This window comes from Paralichthys olivaceus, chromosome 16 (genome assembly GCF_024713975.1).
Source record: "Paralichthys olivaceus isolate ysfri-2021 chromosome 16, ASM2471397v2, whole genome shotgun sequence".
In the NCBI taxonomy this organism is placed as follows: Eukaryota; Metazoa; Chordata; class Actinopteri; order Pleuronectiformes; family Paralichthyidae; genus Paralichthys; species Paralichthys olivaceus.
Window position 1 is genome coordinate 14,092,937 of NC_091108.1, and position 21,192 is coordinate 14,114,128.

Genomic DNA, 21,192 nt, shown 5'->3' on the forward strand with positions numbered 1-21,192 from the left:
AGTTAGTTAGTTAGTTAGTTAGTATATTGTCTCAAGTGGGTTGTATTCAGTGCCACATTAATGCACATTCACATTTACCCTCGCAAACCACGTACCAACAACAGAGCAACACCGACAGCAAACAGTACACATCAGGTTCTAGGATTTCAATGAATTACCTGTACCTGTGTCCTGATGACTTTTAGTTAAGGTGGCAGCTGAGTTAATATTTTGAGAAAACAATTTTCTTGTCAGCCATGTTTTTGATCACATATTGTATACATTATCATAATTGTTTCAAATTATAGATAGTATCCATTGATCAGTTGTACTTGGTTTCCCCACTGTGTTTTATGATAAAAAGTTATAACTGGCTGTGATATTTACGACGGTGCATGAGGGTGTCATCCTCCCCATGCTTTATTTCTCTGATCTTGTGTACATGTCACATTCTGACTTCCAGCACCTTCTTCACCACTAAACTAATCAGTGGCCTGTTAGGATGGAGTCAGTTCAGATTCACAACCACAACATCAATAGGCTGCTGTAAAATGTTGTGTTTAAGGAAAACAGAACAGGGCTGATTGATTTGCATCTGGCCAGTGTTTGTGTGTGTGTGTATGTGTGTGTGTGTGTGTGTGTGTGTGTGTGTGTGTGTGTGTGTGTGTGTGTGTGTGTGTGTGTGTGAGTGTGTGTGTGTGTGTGTGTCGTGCTGTCTGTGCCCAACAACCCGCACACAGCCGCACTACAAAATCAATACAAACTAATGTATTTTACTCACTTAGTCCAACCAAGACCATGTATGATGATAGATTATTCCCATTTCCATCTACCCTCATTCATTGATTAGTTCTGCTGCAGGTATTACACATGCACTACACAGAGATAAACACAAATCGATGCTTATATTGGCCTCTAATATCTGGGCATGAAAATTAAGATATGAGCAATGAGGAAACAATGTGTGTGTATGTGAGTGAGTGTGTGTGTGTGTGTGTGTGTGTGTGTGTGTGTGTGTCAGAATGAATACATGTCATCTCTTTTTCATACACGACTTGTTTTATTCATTTATTTTTTAATTATAACATTATTAGAAAATTAAAACCAAAATTTCAACTTGCTTTTCTATTAGGAGCTATTTGGCTCCCTCCTCTGGTCTTGGTAGGTAACTACAAATAGTTCCTTGTTATATTTATACTTATTTTATTTGTATACCTTTAGTTTCTTGATTAATTTAACATCACATGCATAAAGTAAACATTTTTGACCTTTTGCTATGTCTGTATAAATACAGGGTATTTACATTGTGTATATATAAGGATATAAATACATATGTAGTTTTAGATTGTGTATCCTGAGAGTGTGGGCTTAGGTCAGTTGAACCCTCTAAATCAACCGTAGGTGTAAATGTGAGTATAAATGGTTGTTTGTGTCTTGAGGTTTTGCCCTGCAGTACGCTGGCGACCTGTTCTGGGTGAACAGTGCCTCTCGCCGCTGGGATTGGCTCCAGCTTCCCTGCAACTCTCAGGGGATAAGCTGTATAGATGATGGATGAATTCTGAGCATCTTTGTGTTAAATGTTAGTGGTTTTTCATCATAAATTATCTTGACATATGATCAACTCTAGCTGCTACGAACAAATATGCAAATACTTTTTAGTAAGTAAAGAAATGCAAAAATAAGTCAGTCATAACTATAGTTGAAAATGGATTTTATTTACTTTTGTTTTTAAAAACAAACAAAAACACATCAACAACTGAGCTGGCAAAAACAAATCTTCCAGGTTTCATTAGAGCCTGAATGAGGCTGCATCCAGTCTACAGCCTGAACAGATTGAGTTGCATACAGACACTGAAATGAGAGGTTAAAACGGAAAAAAAATAAATGAATAAAATGTTTGTACTGTTTGTCCAGTTGTCTGTTCATGTCACATTTTGGTAGTTTGGCCTCAAGTGTTAATGCGATGGAGCTGAAGACATAAAAACTATTAGTGTTTTATAGCAAAGCATGGACGTTAAAGTGAGTCAGCAATTCTTCTCAAGCACCATCAACTCAGGAGTTGCAACAAGTCACCGGAGACACGAAGTCATAACCATTATGAGTAGTTACAGCACCTCGGTTTGCTCCGACATAATACTGCAAAGAGGAGGACCAATGACAGCGTTCAAGAACATCATGTTTTCTGTAACCTGTAAAATAAATACAATAACCTATTCTTTTAATTTTCTAATTTGCATGTGATTGAGTGAGCACTGAGACAGCATTTGCAATTGTTTTACATGACACGCAAATAGGATTTTCTGATAAGAAACAATTACATAGTATTCAATCCGTCCCAAAAGGCAGAAGTTTAAATTGAATTTAGGACAATGCGACAACGTCAAACAGCCAATCGTAATCAAGCAACGCCACTATCAGGTTTATGAGATCAATCTTGATTGGATACAATTTGTAAGAAATATTATTAACAGATGTTTTAGAGACAGTGAATTGTACACAAGCCTCTTTAGTAACAGAGAATTTCTGGATCTCTCGGATTCAGCCTTGAACAATCCTAACTCTATGCTGAGAGACTTTGCACACATTCCAGTTCTTGAACTCTCACATTAAAACACTCCCAATTAGGTTTTCCAAACATGTTGCATGTGAACCAAAAATACTCTAGTCAGACACTATACAACTATGTAAACACGTTACCTGAATATCCAAACGTTGCGAAATGGAACACTGTTAATGAACGCTGTAAAATAACTAATCAATGAATGGCAGCTCACAGCAACATACAAGTGCAGAAAAACAAACAAACAAAAAAATTAACTTAAAAAAAGTTTTGCAATTTTTATATTCATGTCAACAGTCGATGTCAAAACGAGGTTAAATTGCACAAAAATGAAAATCATTTGCAAATGCAAACTAGAGCATGATCACACATGGACCTAAAAAACAATATATAATATGAATATACAGTATCTATATTATATAAACACATTTGGACATTCTTCACAACTACTGACAACTCTAAACTGTAAAATATATCTGCTATAAGAACAGTTGCGCAAAATACCATTTTGATATACAGTAATACTTTTTTTCCTTCTTTTACAATGTACAAGTTAAAACTGTCCACACAATAAAATGCAAAGCACAAGCCCCTAAAAGGCCACAAAAGTGCATGTTATCAGGTCAGATGGAAGCCACTGGAAGTAAGGACTGGCGAGTGGGAGCGAAGGCTCCCGGTGTCGCATGGGAGCTTCTCCACACTCAGAGTCTTGAGATTTATAATTAGAGGAGGGAAATCTGGAGTAGATATTTATTATACATGCAGGCACACACACACACACATGACTGCAGTTGCACAAACACATATACACACACACACACACACAGTCTTGAGCGTGAAAGTGTTAAACTCACAGATGAAACTCCATAAATATTCTCCCACTCCCAACGTTTCCCCGACGCGTCACATTAAATTCAAGTTAGCCACACTCTAAATGTAGTTACTTAGTATGAGTGCCTTTTGGACACTTACACAAACCTCACAAAGGACACAACGCCCTGTAGTTTCACACAAGAATTTTTTAAGCCCTGCACGGTGATTGTGCGCAGGACGAAGCCGGTCTCATATTTGATCTCTGTTCAGCTTTTAACAAACCGTCTACGCCACAGGCCAACTTCAGCTGAGCCGTGTCGCAGTCAGGCCGAGCTACAGAGGAATCAAACACTGAATGAAAGTCAGCTTTTCAAGCTTCTCTTCATAAACACTAGCAAGAGTCTGAGGACATTCGCAAGGCGTGAAGGGAGGGGAGGGGAGGGGGCAGTGGCGGATTGTGAGGGGAATGCTTGAAGCCACACTTTCTGTTGTGCAAAGTTGAGCGTGTTTCGGTGACTTGAAAACAGTGACGTCTTTGTTTCTCACATTCGACCTTAAATTAACATTCCTCAACTGCCAGCTAGCTCATCATACAGTAGTCTTACAGCACTGAATGAAGGGCCGACACTATTTGTCTGCACCCGGAGAGATTCTTGAAACTGACCTACAGAATATTTAGTAACTATCTTTCCTGTCAAGTTCAGATCTCTACGAAGGTGAGGAACTGATTTTGATCCTTCGCTTAAAGAAAGCGAGCTAAAACACTTTTCTGTTAAGGCCACTGAAATGTGCGTTAATTCTTCTCCTTCAGAGGTACCTTTTGTTTTTGTCTGTGTCCTTTATTCTCTTGTCCTCACCCTTATTACCTCTTCTGTAACCTATAGCGCCCTCTATCTGTTCCAGCAGTCTGATGAAGGGAACTGGGGGTGGTTATGGCTGATATGATAACTTTTGTTTTTCCCACCCTTGGTCTTCATATGATTTCACGTGTCCTCTCCTTGTCCACTAGAGTATCTTCGGTTTTCCTTTGGTCTTCATTTTTGACATTTCCTGCCCACATGCCAAAGAGCATCCTTCTGAGTCATTTGCAAACCGTCTCCCTCTTTAAACAGGAAGGACACGTGCCTGCTGGCTAACGGCCCAACAGGTAAAGCACCACCTCATAGGTGCACATCATGATGGCAGTGTTGGGGATTTGTCTGACGAGGTGGGTGGTCAGGCCACGGTACAGAGCCCGGTATCCCTCCTCCCTTGGTACCGTGAGCAGAGTTCGGAAGAAGGAGCGATACTTGCTGCCCTCTTCTCGTAGCCGTGTTCGTATCACTTCTGCAATTTGAGAGTAAAGAAAGAAAATTGTGTTAGTTGTTGTCGTACTTATCACCTATGAGCCTACGCCCCTGGACCAGACTAATCCTTTGATTAACAAGCTGCTGAGAATACTGATGACTGGATGTCCCAGAATGACTTCAGACAAGCCAAAGAGAAGGTATCTGAACTGCTGCATTTAGCCGTGGTGGAGAATGAAAGTGATATTTATAGCATAAGTGGAACATGATAACTTCCAGTCACTGCTTCACTCAAAAGTCATGATGCTAAAACATTTTCTCCATTCAGCTTGTTTACAGCTGAAGAAAATCACATACCCTTCATTTTCTCTGGTTGATTTTTTATGCGGTGGTGCAATTTATTTTGGCAAGATGATACCACCCTCCACAAAAAAAATGGGATCACAGACATTTGGTAAAATAAAATCTTCTTATAGGTGCTGGATCAACAAAACATCATAAAATGTTAGATAAAATATAACATCCACACACCCAAAGAAACAGAGGGGCCATCTTTAATTCCCACAACCCATTTTGAACAAATATCATGACGTATCATCAATACAGAATATATTCACACTAAAGTAGATATCATAGTAAAAAATACAAAATATAAGTTCATAGATGGTGATATTTTCAAAATGGATTGTGGGTATTTAAGATGGCAACTCTGTTTCTCTATCAAAAATCTGAGGAAGAGCCTTGTGCTCAAAACATCACTGCCATAACACCCCATTTCATTCACCATATATTTAAAATGATGCATTTAAAAGCACTTGAAAAGTTGATACAATACATACTAAGTGCATTATTTAAACAATAAGGCCAATCCATGAGAGTTGTTGACAAAAATATGGAATATCATTGGCTTTATCTGCAGAGAAAGTGAGTGTGAGAGAAGCGTACCATGAGGGTAGGCTATGGAGGTGGCACAGGTCTTGGAAGTGGCTGCTGCGAGCATCATGCCCACAAAGTCTGAGGCATCTTTGACCGACTCTTCCTCTTCGTCCATGCTGGCGTGGGCCTTGTACTCCAGCAGTTTACGTTTGATGCTCTCATAGATGACAAAATGGATAACGGTCTCTGAGATGCCGGCGTATGAGGCCGACATGCCCCTGTAAAAGCCTCGCAGGCCGTCCATCTGGTACACCCGCCGCACGCACTCAAACGCGTTCATTTGCCGCTCACCCCGGTTTCTGTAACAATAAAGAGCTTTTAATTCAAGTCTACAAACAATTATGTTTAATTTCTCATTATTGGTATTAAGAGGAGTGGAGTTCCTCACCTGGCATCCAGCTGCAGACGCGTCTTTATCAGCCAGATGGGGTTGGTGGCTGTGATGGCGGTGAACCCTGGGAAATTCAGAGGAGGTCAGAGGTTCAGACAGAGGCCGAGACACGTGGAAGAACACAATCTTATCAAGTGAACTAAATTCTATATTGTGCAAGAACAGTGAGACAGTGCTTCACTAAACAGGTTCAACTTGCTACAGTGTTGCACGTTTGACCAAGCTATTTCTATTGGGTCATTACTGTAGCAATATTATCTGTGTGTGTATCTGTGCCTCAATCCACATGTGCATAATCAGTGTCTGTAAATAAGTAAAAGAATCCGCAAATCTGTGCTGAGATTTGTGAATGCATACAGTAGTTGACAAATGTATAGATTGTTGCAGATCAGATGTAAAATAAATGTGTAAATGTGCAATGAGATTTGTGGACAAATATGTAAATGCATGGATAGATCTGTGAATATGTTATTCAAGAGATAAAATGAGACTACATTTTTATCAATTTGATCTTTTTTTCAGACAGAAATTCACACGACATATTGATCCTCTTCCTTTTTGGTTCTAAAGAAAATCATTAACAATTAAAACATGAGCTCATCCTACAGAGGAGGATTTCAGAGAATTCACTTTCACATTTCACAACACAGTGGGTTTTGACATTGCTCTAAATTTTGAAGTAAGCAATACAAACCCTAGAATGCACACACTTATTAGTCAATGAATGTGTGTATTTGTATTTGTTCTATAACATTTAACAAACCAGTGGTTAACTGGTTAGACACTACAGTCAGGCTGCTGGCCTGATACTCGCCCAACTATAAAAGCAGGGAGAAACAAGATGGTGTCTGAAGGAGATTCTTCAATTATTCAGCAGGACTGAAGTGGAAAGTCTCTGGTGTGGAATGTGTTGTAGCCTTTAGTTCCTAATGGTGTCAGGCAAACTTGTTCCGAGTCCATCTGTCATCACAGCCAGACTCAATGTTTGCTTAGTTTGAAAATAGAGGTCACTCAAAAAGTAGCTTACATTGCAAATGCATTGAGAATGCTCTGTGTGCACAGAATATACAGTATATGAAACAGATGTGAGTGTGTGCATGTATGTTTTTGTTAAGCAGGAGCAGTAGGCAATATATAGTAATGTGTAGTTAAATATGTCGTGTGTACAACTAGTTAGTGAGCATTTTGTATCATTCAGAAATGGCACAAAATCTCAAACTTTCTGATGTTGATGATCAACAGAGAAACCAAACATGGCTATTTGCAGAAAACTGCTAGACAAGAGCAAGTCTCTAAAGAGGCCTGAGTACATCTAGTCTATCAGTGCGACAGAAGAACCCTACATTAAAGGCAACTGCGTGAAGAAGAGAGGAGGACACAAGTCTGTTGAAGAGAGGTAGAGAAGAACAAAAAAGAGGAAGGAGAAAAAAGAAGGAAGTAGAAGGAAGTAGCGTCTATGGAGTGTACTCACGAGGGAGGGGCAAAGCTCCTCCAGCTCCTCCCCGCTGCAGCTAGTAGCCTGCAGATATGGGGGGTTCAGATGGCGGGGGTGTCCCACCCAATCACGCAGGGGTGAAAGCTTTACAGTAAAGCCCTAAAATAGACACAGGCTTTTCTGTACCACAGTCACACACAAGCAGCAGTCACATCCAACCCCCAACCCCACCAACCCCACCAACCCCACCAACCCACCCCCCCAAACCCACTGGTACTGCACATGGAGATGGAGAAGTGATGGGAGGTGATGGACTCACCTCCCCACATCCTCCCCCAAACTCTAAGCCCCATGCCGTCTAATTTACCATCATTTGTTGAATGAAGTGGTTTTACATTTCTTTTATTTTTCAAATTATAACAATTTACTCTTTTTATCAACTGGAATAAAGAAAATGTTGACTGAACAGAAGCCAACCCAATCCAAACCTCCAGCTCCATCTCACAGAAGCGAGGCAAAAACACAACACACAACAAATACAAAGGCAGAAAATAAAAACTGTCCCATTATCAGTTTATAGTCTACACATCAGAGAAAGAATGAAATCAAAATGAGGTAGAAAATAAAGAGAGGCAGGTTGAAATGCTAACCTTGTCGTTAAGTGATAGTCATGCCATATATATACACATATATATATATATATATATATAAAAACATATATAAAGTATAAAAACGACTTAAAAATACATTTCAATAAATAATATGCAAATGATGATGTGTTCAGATGACTCATAACCTCTGAGCCAAACGCATTCACAAGTCCTGTGGCTGGAGCAGCTGAAGGGAACATGTCATTTTGATATATATATATATATGAAATATATACATACATATACATACATACATATGTATATATACATACATTTATGACAGTGAAGTGAGACAATGAGGTGGAACAATCAATACAACAGAGTTTGCCCCACATAGCTCTCAGGGCAAAACCTGATTCTCTTGAGACACTGGGATTCATTTTAAAATAACATAAAGATGTCCTCGCTGAGTCCCCAGAGAGAAAAACTAAATAATTCCTTCAGGAGTTATCAGACAAGTACTATTGAATGTCATAGAACATGACACCCAGAGTAAAAAGGGAAAATACGTTTTTTACTATTGCAGAATGTTTGTGGGTAGAAAAACATTGATTGTCTATGTCTAAACGTATATCCTGACCTGATCCTAACATTATATTCATAATCATGTTCAATATTATAGAGAGGCCCGTTTAGTTTAACTTTATAGTGACAATATAATTCCAAGTTTGATTTGGATTGTTTGAATGGAATGAAGGTGACCTTATGAACGGGACAACATGTGTTTACAAGATATTTTAACTTTTTTTTTTTTTTTAAATCACCAGTTTTATCTCGCAACCAACTATATAAATATATATATATATATATATATATATATATATATATATATAAATAAATAAAGGGGCCTTAACAAAGACCTAACTGATGTGTGCACTGGAGATATGTGACCATTTGAAAAACTAAAGAGTCGGTCAAAAACTTCAATGACACAGCACAACTACCAATTATTTGTTCTATTGGAAGTGAAACGCACTTGCTTTTCTGCTTAGTGATTTCTATAAGGCATTAGTGTATACACACTGTATATATGTGCAGTCGATACAGCACAATTAACTGAGCTGAACCTCAGTGGACGTGCTGCTGCATGTTCTGCATGGTGATCCTTCAATGGAACATAAGGCCTGTAATGTCTCCAGGGGAGTTTGACCTACATTCAAGGCAAATATGCTTTAGATTACGTTCGGGGGGGGAAGATATGTCGGAGTAGAGGCCAGGCAAGCCTCCCCTTCCCAGACTAAAAATAAAGCCAGCCATTCAAAGCAGAAAGGCAGTAACTTCTCAAAGTTAAGACACAAAACTATGGAAAAGATATGAAGTATCTGGGTTAAATGTAGCTATTCAGACCAAAAAGTTTTCTTTAGTTATGCTTCTTCCCAAAGCTGAACAGCTCTAGGAGAGTCTGTCTGGAAAATGTGCATATATGAAATACAAAGGGGCAGTTGTGTAGCTCAATGACACAAGACACCAGAGGACAGTTGTCTGCCAATTGTGGCTTATGGGCTAAGGTATAATATACAGTATCCTTGCCCGTGGGAGTCACTGTTATGCTAATGAAGATGTGTGTGCAAACTATTCTTGAAGCATAATGTATTTTAAAAATCCCTCCTCGTTTGTGATACAATGTCTTAAGTTTCCATCAGTTGAATTATGTATCTGCACTTTAATAATTTCTCTACATTTGTGTTTTTTTAAACTGATAGAAGAACTGCTGATCGGAAACTCATTGCAAAATCTTCAGGATACTCAACTCCTTTGAAAAGACATTGAAAGTCATAAAAGGCTTTTGGATGATGTAACAAAACTAATTCCCCTTAAGAGAAACCCAGACGAGACACTAATGGTGTTGGTAAATGATGACAGAGTGATGACAACCTTCTGTAGCAGTGACAAGGTTAGCATTTCTTTTAGGCTGACAACATAAAATCGAATTATTTGTCATTATTTTACCGTTACTTTGCTGAGACAATAGGCTGAGGGGAAAGGGGGGAGGAGTTTGTCAAGACTAAGAAAAAGAAATCTGTATCAGAAGAACCTAAAACTACAAACCAGCAGCAAACACACTGCCACAAGCAATGGTATTATCATTACAAATGAATAACCATCATGAACTTTCTAATATTCATTAAAAAAAAATCACCATGGTTTTCATCATACCAGTGTAAAGAAATGGGGTGCTACCTGACGTGTCCGCCCAAGTGCCAGGGGCCCCGGTTGACCTTTGGGGACAGTGCTCTCTCCTCTATACACACAGAGCAAAGAAGGGGGCCCAGACCACACTGTTTAAGTAACAACTGGGATGTTAAACCATTTACAGAGTCCTCTGGAGAGGCCTCAAAATGAAAGAAAAAATATATATAGGAAAGAAGGGAGAGGAGGATAAGGAAATAATAATGTAAGACGGGGGGAGAGGAAAGGAGAGGAGGAAAGCACAACCTAAGCTTTGAGGACCATGTGGTTTTCTTCTTTTTGTCAAGCAGATAGAAAAACTGTACATACAGCACAGACTAGGTAAATGTCATCAGTGACATATTATCGCTCTCAATTGCTTAGCTGCTGTGTTTCACCTGGTTTAAGTGCTGATATAAAGGTTCTGTCTCCTCAAACATGTGTGAGCTGCAGAGACACCATGAAGAGACAAGATACTGGGTGGGGGGGTGTATTTAGAGGGGGGGTAAGAAAAAGCATAGGAGAATAAGTGGTATGTGCTATTTGCTATGTGATGATTTCAAGGTGCGTGTTTTTCTTAATAGCCATGTATGAGATTATCACGTGAAATCATTTGACTGTATAAAATACAGTGTTTGAAACATCGATACATTTATTTTTTTGTGGCAAATTTCGCTATAGCCAAGGTAAAGGTCAATTTGATCCTAAGAGTCTTAAATTGTGCTTTCTGTTAAACCCGGTATTGTCTATATTTAATATTTCTATGCATAAAAGAGCAACGTAATGCCTAGTTATAACAGATACTGAAAGTTAGCTTCTGCATACTTTAGGTATTGACTTTTAGCTTTTCAATTTGTAAAGATCCCACCATCCCACACATGTATATGGAAAGGAGGGGTAAAGGGATTCAATGAGGAGAGACTATAGGGATGTTTAAAAATGATGAGAAAATAAAAATAAACCAAATGTATCTCGTGAAGACAAACTGAAAATTCAAAAAGTGTTTTTTTTAATAAAAAACAATAATGACTAACACTACCCAGGCACACTGACAGACAGATTCTAACAGAGAGACAAACAGACAGGAGGGCGGGGGAGAGGGAGCCATCATTACCTGCCAACCCAGCGGACACCATGTGCACCTGGGTAGAGTCTGGCTCCAGCACCCCATTCAGCTTCTCCTTGGCTGTTGAATAGGCCGCAAAGTAGATCGCCCTGTGGGAAATAACACCATGATTAAAACGAGAGAGAGAGAATAGTAAGAATATTTAAAAACACTTGATAAGCTGACTTAGGTCAACTACTGCTACCCAGTAATGGAACCCTGGAAGAAAACACTACTTGTCCTCATTAGATCCTTCAGTGTGAATTGCACATTAAAAAATGATTAGCTGGAAACATTAACTATGTAAATACAAACTAACTAACTGTGTAAGTGTATGGTTCATTGAAAGAATCGCATTGATTTATCTGGACATTACTTGAAACTAAATACAGTCTATGTACTGCATGAGGGCATGCAATAGAAGTAATTAGCCAGCTAATATGCCACATGTGGCAATATGACATGTTATGTAATGTAATCTGCCATATAAAAGTGAGTCATGGAAAGAGTTTCTCTCTCACTGCCTGTGTGCAGTGATGCTGATTTTCAAAGTAGCTGATGGGATCTCAATTTCTAGAGGTCTGCATGTTACACCAACATGTACCATGTCACAGTTAGCCGCAGCCAGACTATAACTGCCTCTGCTGTAACTGCCTCTGAATGCATATACAAATGTAATGCCAGTGGGCTTGTCCTCTGACACCTACTGCTGTTAATGTGTAATTCTTAGTGCAACATAGCCTCATACATGTTTTTCTTGTGTGTTCTGATGTGTGTGATTAATTTGAAACAACACTAATTTCATGTTCTGATTCTGATATTCTTGCCAATGTCCCCTAAAGTAGTATTAGCATTATTAATATTGCCACATTATTGCTGAGCCACAAATTCCAGCATCAGACCACACAACAGAAACTGTGAATTTCCCAGTCTGACTATGGTCTACTACTATCTAATTGCAAATGACGCAATGAAGCAGTATGTGCTGGTGCAACATGAGGACCATACCACTAGAGATCAGCACGTCCTACTGAAGTAATCAGAATATACCACTGAACCACTACTGCCGTATAATCAGCCACTTTTCAATATCCGCATTACTGCTTTTGTGTGTCTGTATATCTCAGTCCTGTGGCATTCTTTAATAGCAGATTTATCTCCCATGATTCTATCTGTCTAAATAAAGTCACAGGATTTAGTCATTGCTTCTGCGTGGATTTAAACCCAGTGCCCTCTACTCCTCTGCCTCATTCTTAATCAAGAGCTTACATGCACAACATAATCGTGCTGCTCTGTGCATGAATCATGTGATTGGCTGGGTGTCTTCCATACATAATGAGCGTCGCTGCTGGTGCAAGTCATCTCATACAGTATATACGTGTTGCTAATGAACGCCAGCAGCATGCCCAGTGGAGTGTGCTCTCGTTAGCATCAGATGTCTTTAGCACTCTAGCGTCAGAGTGCTGTTTCCTAATTATAACAGGAGAGAATAACTCTGCAGCCCAGCAACCCAGAACTTCACTTACACGTTAATAAAGTAATAAATATGTTACTCCTTTCAGTTATATTGCATCTGAAGTTCAGCATTTACCTAAATTACTGTGATTCAACGAAGTGGAAATGTTGCTTCTTGCTTTGCCATACATCTTTAAAAGTGGAGTCTTCTGCAGGAAATACAGTGTAATGAACTGAGCAGACATTGATGTCATCATGTTGCTCAACGACCCATATTAAACTTGTATCTTTATTGAGGAATCACTTGGATTTTATTGCCCTCAGCTGAAGCCTGAAATGAAGAATAATATGTTTCAAGTGTTGCTCATGACTCTCCAATCAAAAATCTTTAGAGGAGTTTCCTGTCCGCCTGAGACATTTCCATTTGGTTTTTCAGATGTCAAATGATGTGCACAAGTGTATCTGAATGTGAGCGTATATCCTTTTTATGCTTGTACTACATCGGAACACAAGGCTGTACCACCACAAGCAAATCAATTTCAAAATGAACAAACCCATCAAAATGTATTGTAAATTCTATTTAACGTGTCTTCCTATATTACAGCTGGCTATAGATGTCGTGACCAGAAAACAAGCCAACACTTCCACAGCTGGACAACTATCCCACAGGGTGAACATACACACACAAATCCCCACAGAGATTCTGCATGAGACAGTGCCCGACAGCAGTGAAATTCCTCATGACAATCACATGAGAGATGGAGAATATGAGTATGCAAAGGATGACTCAGATACAGAGGCTGCAACGAACCAACGGGAAGAGGATGATAATGGCCATGTGATGCAGCAGTAGCTAGGGAGAACTACACAGCTCCAGGAGGGGGATTAGACACCAGCACAACTCCTAAATGAAGAACCCTGCTGTGATGATACACAACAACAACAATAGTCACATGATGCAAGTGTCACAGCTGTCCGACGCCTGCTGCTGCTGCTACTGTTTCATTCAGACTGTGGGACTCCATCCAGACTCCAGGCTGTTACGCAACCAGCTAAGCTATGAAGGGGAGAACCTGCTCACTTCCACTGGGAATTGAAACAGAGATTTTCATAGTATTTCTGTCAGTTATTCGCCATATATTTGTGTATTTGTGTATTTGTGACGTACTATTATTGCAGTCAACATAAGCTCCAAGTGAACCGGAGGTTTGTAAAAAGATAAGATCTAGATACTAGGGCTGCATGATATTGGGAAAACATGCAATATGCGATAACGTTGTTGAATGTTGCGATGATGATATGACTTGCGATAACAAATGCTTAGGTATACAGTGTTACAGTCTTTCTGCTTTGGGTTCGCTGCTAACATAGACCCCATACAGTAAGTGGTCTATGTGGACGATGAGAAAAAAAAATGAAATGCATTATTTCCATTGCAACAACATTTGACTACTGATGCAGGGACCACAGACAGCTCCACAGACAGCTCCACAGACAGCTCCACAGACAGCTCCACAGACAGCTCCACAGACAGCTCCACAGACAGCTCCACAGCCCGAGGGAGAGGGCACGCAGCCCAGCCACAGTGCCACCATGTCCGGGGCTTTTTATGTGCATATTTGTGGAACTGCTTAAAAACCTGGGCATAAAGTCTAAAGTCGGCAGGAGAAGACACACAGCAGAACACACTGAGAATACTGAAGATAAGAGTACATACCTGGAAGGTGCCACACCTACAAGGTTGGGTCCCAGTCCTCTGAAGAGTGAACGGGGCCCTTCTCTCTCTAGGATTAACCTGCAGACACAGAAAACGTTTCATTACACATTTTATTTGGGGTTTTATTGGTGCAGAGCAAGAATACAATACATCTAATCTCCATGCACTATACTTTATATTTATATATACCACTGGACAAATAATAGTGCAACTGGATGGAGGAGTCTTGGCTGCACATGCAGGTGTTGTCAACCATTTTTACTGGATGTGCATGTTGTTTTTGTGTTATTTAGAAAGAACTCAGATCCACAGGACATTGAGAAAAGTCTATCAAAATATGGAGGTCAACTGGTAGAGACAGCATTTCATTTGGCACAACATCTCTGTTAGTTGCTAAATTTAAATCTGACGTTGGCACCCTAAGCAAACACACAAGTAAATTAAACTTCTTGGACACCTGGACTGGACCACAACAGTGGTAATGGAATTATCATGAAGCTTCACATGTTCATTTTCTGTTATGTTCAAAGACGTGTGTCTCGTGTATAACTCAGTTACCTTGTGGCTTACAGATCACCTTGATTTAGTTCACTTTTTGACATTAACTGATAAATTCCAGAGATCTCCGTCTGTATGTGGAACATATATATCTCGAGAACCTTTTATCACATTGGCTTAACACTATGTGTATTGTTAAGTATCCAAGGAATTGCAGTGTTGAATTTGGACACACAATGCGTTCAATATTAATAAACTATGAATAAAAAGGAAACCATGCATTCTGAAGCAGCTGCTACAGGGACTCATCAAAGTAAGTGACGTTGCTGATCACAACAACAGCATATTCACAACAACTATGACTCTGCTGAGTAAAGCTTCGCTGAACTTTGAAATAACAGGTGACCGGCTCTTTGTACAGCAAGTGTTGCAACTTCAGGGTTCTGTGGACTGAATCCAGCAGCCGGACTTTACATTCCTCTGCTCAATTACTGCAGGCCAATGTTGCAGTTTTGGAAAGAAAGCTGCTAAGAAAAAAATCCCACAGGCCAAGCAGACAGCCCATTCCAAACATCCAGGTTTAGAATGGGCTAGTACCAAGAAAAGAAGACATGCTACCAATCTTTCTTGCAGCAACTATGTAGCTGTGTTTTGTTTGGCTTGTGGTTTGGTGAGCTGAGCCTTCCAGCCAAACGAGGTTAGAGTGTCAGTGCTTTCCCCTGTTACAACTCAAAACATACCCTAGTTTAGAACATACCCAGCTTTAAAATGGAACCGGGCCTGCAACTCAAGTCAAGCCACACTGTGTGTGTGTGTGTTTTTTTCCTTTTCTTGCCCTACACTGTTCACTCTTGCGCCCTGTTCCCCTCTGTATCACATAATAGCAGTTTCTGCTCTTGACTCAAGGACAACACAACAAGCCGATTTGTGTCAGCACAAGACCAATGTTGAGCCCAAAACAAACCCAGATTAACGTCAATCTCTGGAAGGACGACATCAGTGCAGTGTTGTTTCACAAAATTCTGAAGATAATAATGTTAAGAAAGGCTGGTCATGGCAGGAAAACTGACACAGAGCAACATCCCCACAACAAATCAATTCTTCAGGCAAAACAATGGAAGAAAAACATCAACCACGGGACAAAGAAACACTTTTAACAAACTTCATATCCTGGCAAAAGTGAAAAAGCAACATTTTCTACTGGTATCGCATTATTAGCTAAATAATTTAAGCAAGACTGTGGCAGCTTGTAACACAGAATACATTCAATATTTATTTAAACACTTAATCCAGCTACATTGGTTTTCTGTGGGCTGAAGACAAACACCTCACTAGAGTCAGATTCCTTTATACTCTTACTTCCTATCTTTCTAGTAACTTTCCACAGTGTTCGATGAGAAGAGTAATGACATGTGACACACTGTATTGCGAAAAAGGAACAGTAGCTGTAAAAAGAAGGAATATATTTAAGGTTGGACTTTTTATCTGTCAGATGTCTTGGTTGTAGATTCTATTGTTATCTAAGTATTTCACCAGCAATCACAAAAAATATATAATATATATATATATATATATATACATATATATATATATATATATATATACACATACATATTGATTGACCTGTGAGATTTGGTTACCAGTATTGCACACTGAAAGCCCTGGTCCCATACTGATCATGGCATATGGCAACATGGCAGGATGTTTCCTGGGTTGGAGGAGGCATAGATTCTACGCAGACTCCACAATGGGCTAAATTAATTATCCGTGTTTTTTTGTCAATTTCTTAATTGTTCTATTCATTTTTTTGATGCAACAATCCATCTCCTGGAGCGTACAAGGAGCCTGAGCATACAAGGAGGCAAATAATTCTTCTCTGTAGTGTAAAATGTAAACTCACTGTCAGATTACAGCACAAACCTGTTATATTATCACCGTGAATTCAGTTTGGAGGATCCTGCACTGCTTATGTCTTTCGGTTAGACCCAGTGGACAAGTTCACCTACATGAATGTTTGCATAGCAAACACAGACTGTGTGTGTGTGTGTGTGTGTGTGTGTGTGTGTGTGTGTGTGTGTGTGTGTGTGTGTGTGTGTGTGTGTGTGTGTGTGTGTGTGTGTGTGTGTGTGTGTGTGTGTGCTGAAACTTTTCTAAATCTATCAGACATGCCACTGCTACAACTTGTTCCGGCACAGTTGTATGTAATCTCCCACTGTTGCATTTTTGTTATAAAGTGTAAATGTGTAGTTTGCACGAGGTGTCCATACCCGTATGTCTTTGATTTACAGAAAACAAAAGTAGTTTGGGAATTATAGTATAAACAGACACTGTTCATTTTCCAGAGCTAGAATAAGTTCTGATGTATTAGTTAAGCAAAGATTTGGCTGACATACATTACATTAGCATTCTACGCCCATAGCTAATCACCTTAATATAGTTTCTCTTTAAATCATATTTAATCAAAATTAGCATTCGGTGTCATTCTCCTTACTTGAGACAGTGCAGAGGCCCTGGGGGAGCGACACGGGCCACACTGGCTCCATTGACGGTGCTGAGCTGCACTTCAGAGATGTAGAGGGTGACGGAGGAGGACTGTAGTCTGGTTTTCACCACTTCCAGAGGACAAGTCAAAATAGCACCCACAGTACCTCCACATCTACAGAGGGAAGAGGTCGAGAGGAAGAGAGGGGGCAGATACACAGGGGGTGGTGGAAGCAATTAGGAAAGCATGGAGGGACAAACAAAATAAACACATTCACACTCTTGCTTAGCATTTGCATTGGTCATAAGAGAGAGGGAACAGAAACAAATAATATGTATGTATTTTAGTAATCAATTGAAGGCTCACTTCAATTTGCTACTTTTTCAAACAACCAGTCCAAATGTCTATTTATGTCTTTGTTAAACCATCCTTCAGCACTGGTCTCCCCAGTCATTCGGTAACACAATCTATTATTTCTGTTTGCTCTATAATTATCTAGGAGAAGCCCCTAACGCACACCGTGACCTGCTGTTGTCATACTGCAATGAATAAGCTGTCAATAAATGTTCATGACTCCTCGGTGTAATTGTAACCCGTGTGCTGACATTTTGCTATTTGAGAAGGCATGAAAATTAGGAGTGCTGCTTAGTTTGCTCACAAACACATAGACAACATAAATAAAAACGTGACTGTTCATAAATGAACCGGTATTTGAATAGTCCACCTACAGAGAGTACATGTAACATTTCAAACAGGTCATTAGTTGAGATTCAACACTTCAAACTGTTTGACTGCTGACCTTCCACAAAAGGACATTGTTGACTATTGTGACAAATTAAGAGTGAATACTAGTTTTAGTCGTACACTGGTGTGAGCTAAGTTCATGGCTGTTGGCAGTGAATTCCTGGAGCTGCTCTCTCTTTAGAGTAGCAACATTCATGCTCACAGGCAGTAATGACCTTTAGCCTACTTTTAGGGGCTACAGTGGCGGCTGCATGTATGTGTCTGACAGTGTCTGTGATAAAGGAAGCTCTGCGCTGAGGCTGCCAGCTCAGATCAGATTCTGTTTTTTAAGAGATAGCGACACACTGTGAGTTGTTTTCACATTTTAAATCCCTGATAAAAGAGTTAAGAGCGGAGTCCTGGTGCGATGAGATTAGCATATTTAAATTTCTACGGTTTGGAGCAAAAAAGGAAGAAGAGTTGTCACACACAGATAAACTGGAAGCAGCAGACTGAAGACAAGACAGATTTAATGCAGCAATCTTACTTCTTCTCCTTTAATGATTTTAGTTTGTTTGTGAATTGTGAATGAAAATTGTTGCTGAGCAGTTGTGTTTCTTATCTACATTACTCATAATGTGTTGTCCTCCATCTGTGGTCATGGAAATGTAAAATGCAATGGAAAACACTAATTATTCCACATATTGTGGGAAGAGTTGCACAACAGTATAAGTCTTCAAAGGATTGGTTTTGGGAACAGAAATGATGAGAAGGATGTTTACAGGTAAATGCACATCTATTGTACCTGAAGGTTCTTGGCAAAAAACATTTAGCAACCCTTAAATAGCCCTGAAAGTGTTATACAGAATGGGGTTTCAGCAGCTATATGTTATATATACATATATATAATGTTTATCCATTAACAAACATAATATATGGTTATTAATCATAGTCTTGGTTCAGTATATGTAGATCTATAACTTGTATTTGGCTTCATTCTCCTAATTCATCTATTATGTTGTTAAAATGCTCAATTTCAGAGAAAACCTCAGACTGCTGTGGCTGCAGGAATTCTATCAAGCTGCAGTGACAGAGCAGCGATGAACCCGGAAATGGATTTCACTTGCCTTCGAAATAAAGTTGTAAAATGCTGGTACTTGTAAGTAAAAACACGGCATTCAAGGGTTGATGAATACACACGAGATAAGATACAAAGTGTAAACTGTGAATCCAAATAAGCTTCATTCACTCTCTTCTTGTGGTATTTTCCAGTAACAAATGAACCTATTTTGAAGGGTTGACAGGAAGTGTCGTTCAAATCGACGGGTTTGACACTGACGTGCACGCCGCCGTGGTTGTAAGTGGAGCACGCGCACGCGCAGTGCAGAAAAAAAGAAAACCTCCATTGCTAAATAATGAGTAAAAGCAAACAGCACGACTGTGTTGAGAGTCGAGACGGGTTGTGTGACTCACCCTCCAGCGAACAAATGAACCAGTGTGTCCCTTTGACTCATTCTTTAACATGCTCCGCCGAGCAGCGCGCACAGGAGCCTCGGCAGAGGGGCCACACACGGGCCGAGAGGATGCGACCGTCCAACGGGCCAACGGCGACGATGATGAAGCGGTGGTGGTGGTGGTGGGGCGAGTCTCCGGTGAATCACACTGCAGTGAGGCCGAGTGCCCTCCGCGTGTCCCTCGCCTCTGACACAGATTCCCCTCGACCACAGCACAGAGCTCCGGACAGCGTGAGCCTCAGCGGGACAGTCACCGACAAAACGATTCCTCAGCACCGACGATCGGTTTTATAGCTCATCGTGTTTTTTTCCTCCTCCGCTGTGATCGCTGCGGAGCTCACGGTATTTACTGTACTGTCATAGGCTCGGCGAACACGCGCTGCCATTGGTCAGCACGGCCCCTGACGTCACAACGCGTCCACCCCGACCATGCACTGTTCACATGGTCGAACCTGAACGATCCGAGCTGCGGTGTTTAGATTGTCTATAATGCACATGTTTACTGTGGTGACACGGTTTCATCTGTGGATACGATGCTGTCTGGAGCTCTAATGAGATCATAAGACCAAATATTTGCAGCAGTTGTTCTAAGTGTGTTTATTCTAGTGGAGAGAACAGTGTATGAGTCGTAGCCATCATCATAGAGCCATATCAAACTGTAATTTATTGCACATACTTTTAAAATGTCTTTTGAAAGTATGTGCCAGAAACAAGTGATCGGAGTAAATTGGATTTTATGGTAGGCTTTCTCGTTTCCTGTGTTTATATTTGTCAAACAAAGCCAAATCCCTCCAGGTCATATTGCACACATTTTCATATTGTACAAATTTGAATACATTTTAACTGTCATTTCTTTGTACATATAAAATTTTATTGTGCTTTCACTCATTGCTCTTACTTTAGGTTCTTGTCATTATCTGTCTCCTTGAACTGCAGTACCAAGCACCAAAGCAAATGCATTGCATGTTGAAAACCTAATAATAATTAATTAATAATTTGGGTTTGTATAGCGCCTTTCAGGGTACCCAAGGCGCTTTACAGGGGGAAAACACAAAATAAAAGAAACGAACACAAGATAATAATACTGATAATTGGCTGAATACTGATGGTTGGCTGAGGCTAGAGTCCATAAGCTTTGGTGAACAAGTGGGTCTAATTGAGTTTCCTGTAGGTGTCCAAAGATGGGGCAATGTGATTTAATGCTACTTAGCATTAAATAACATTGTATTGTCCTATAATACTGTTTAAATAGAGGGAGGCTCATGTGCAAAAAGTCTTCAATTCCTACAGTAGGTTCAGGTGATGCGGTAGCTATTTATCAAAATTCAAACATTTTCTTATTCTGCTGATGATACTGGACTAGTGTTTCTTTTATTATTTCTACAAAGATGTTTTTTTTGCAGTAGTGTGCTTTAAATGACATGTCATTATTAGATTTACGGTATCAGTGTAATGAAGTGTATGCCATGTAAATAACTC

At 39.9% G+C, this 21,192-nt stretch overlaps 1 protein-coding gene across 1 annotated transcript; it reads right to left on the bottom strand.

Moving 5' to 3' along the window:
* Positions 1-1,673: 1,673 nt before the first annotated feature.
* Positions 1,674-20,114, bottom strand: LOC109646207 (solute carrier family 25 member 36-A). The gene is made up of 7 exons (XM_020111930.2): positions 19,673-20,114; positions 17,486-17,650; positions 14,497-14,574; positions 11,334-11,434; positions 5,963-6,029; positions 5,584-5,873; positions 1,674-4,678 (listed from the first exon to the last, which is right to left on the bottom strand). Exons 1-7 carry the CDS (start codon positions 19,711-19,713, stop codon positions 4,485-4,487), a joined length of 936 nt encoding a protein of 311 aa, XP_019967489.1. The 5' UTR covers positions 19,714-20,114; the 3' UTR covers positions 1,674-4,484.
* Between the last annotated feature and the right edge of the window lie 1,078 nt (positions 20,115-21,192).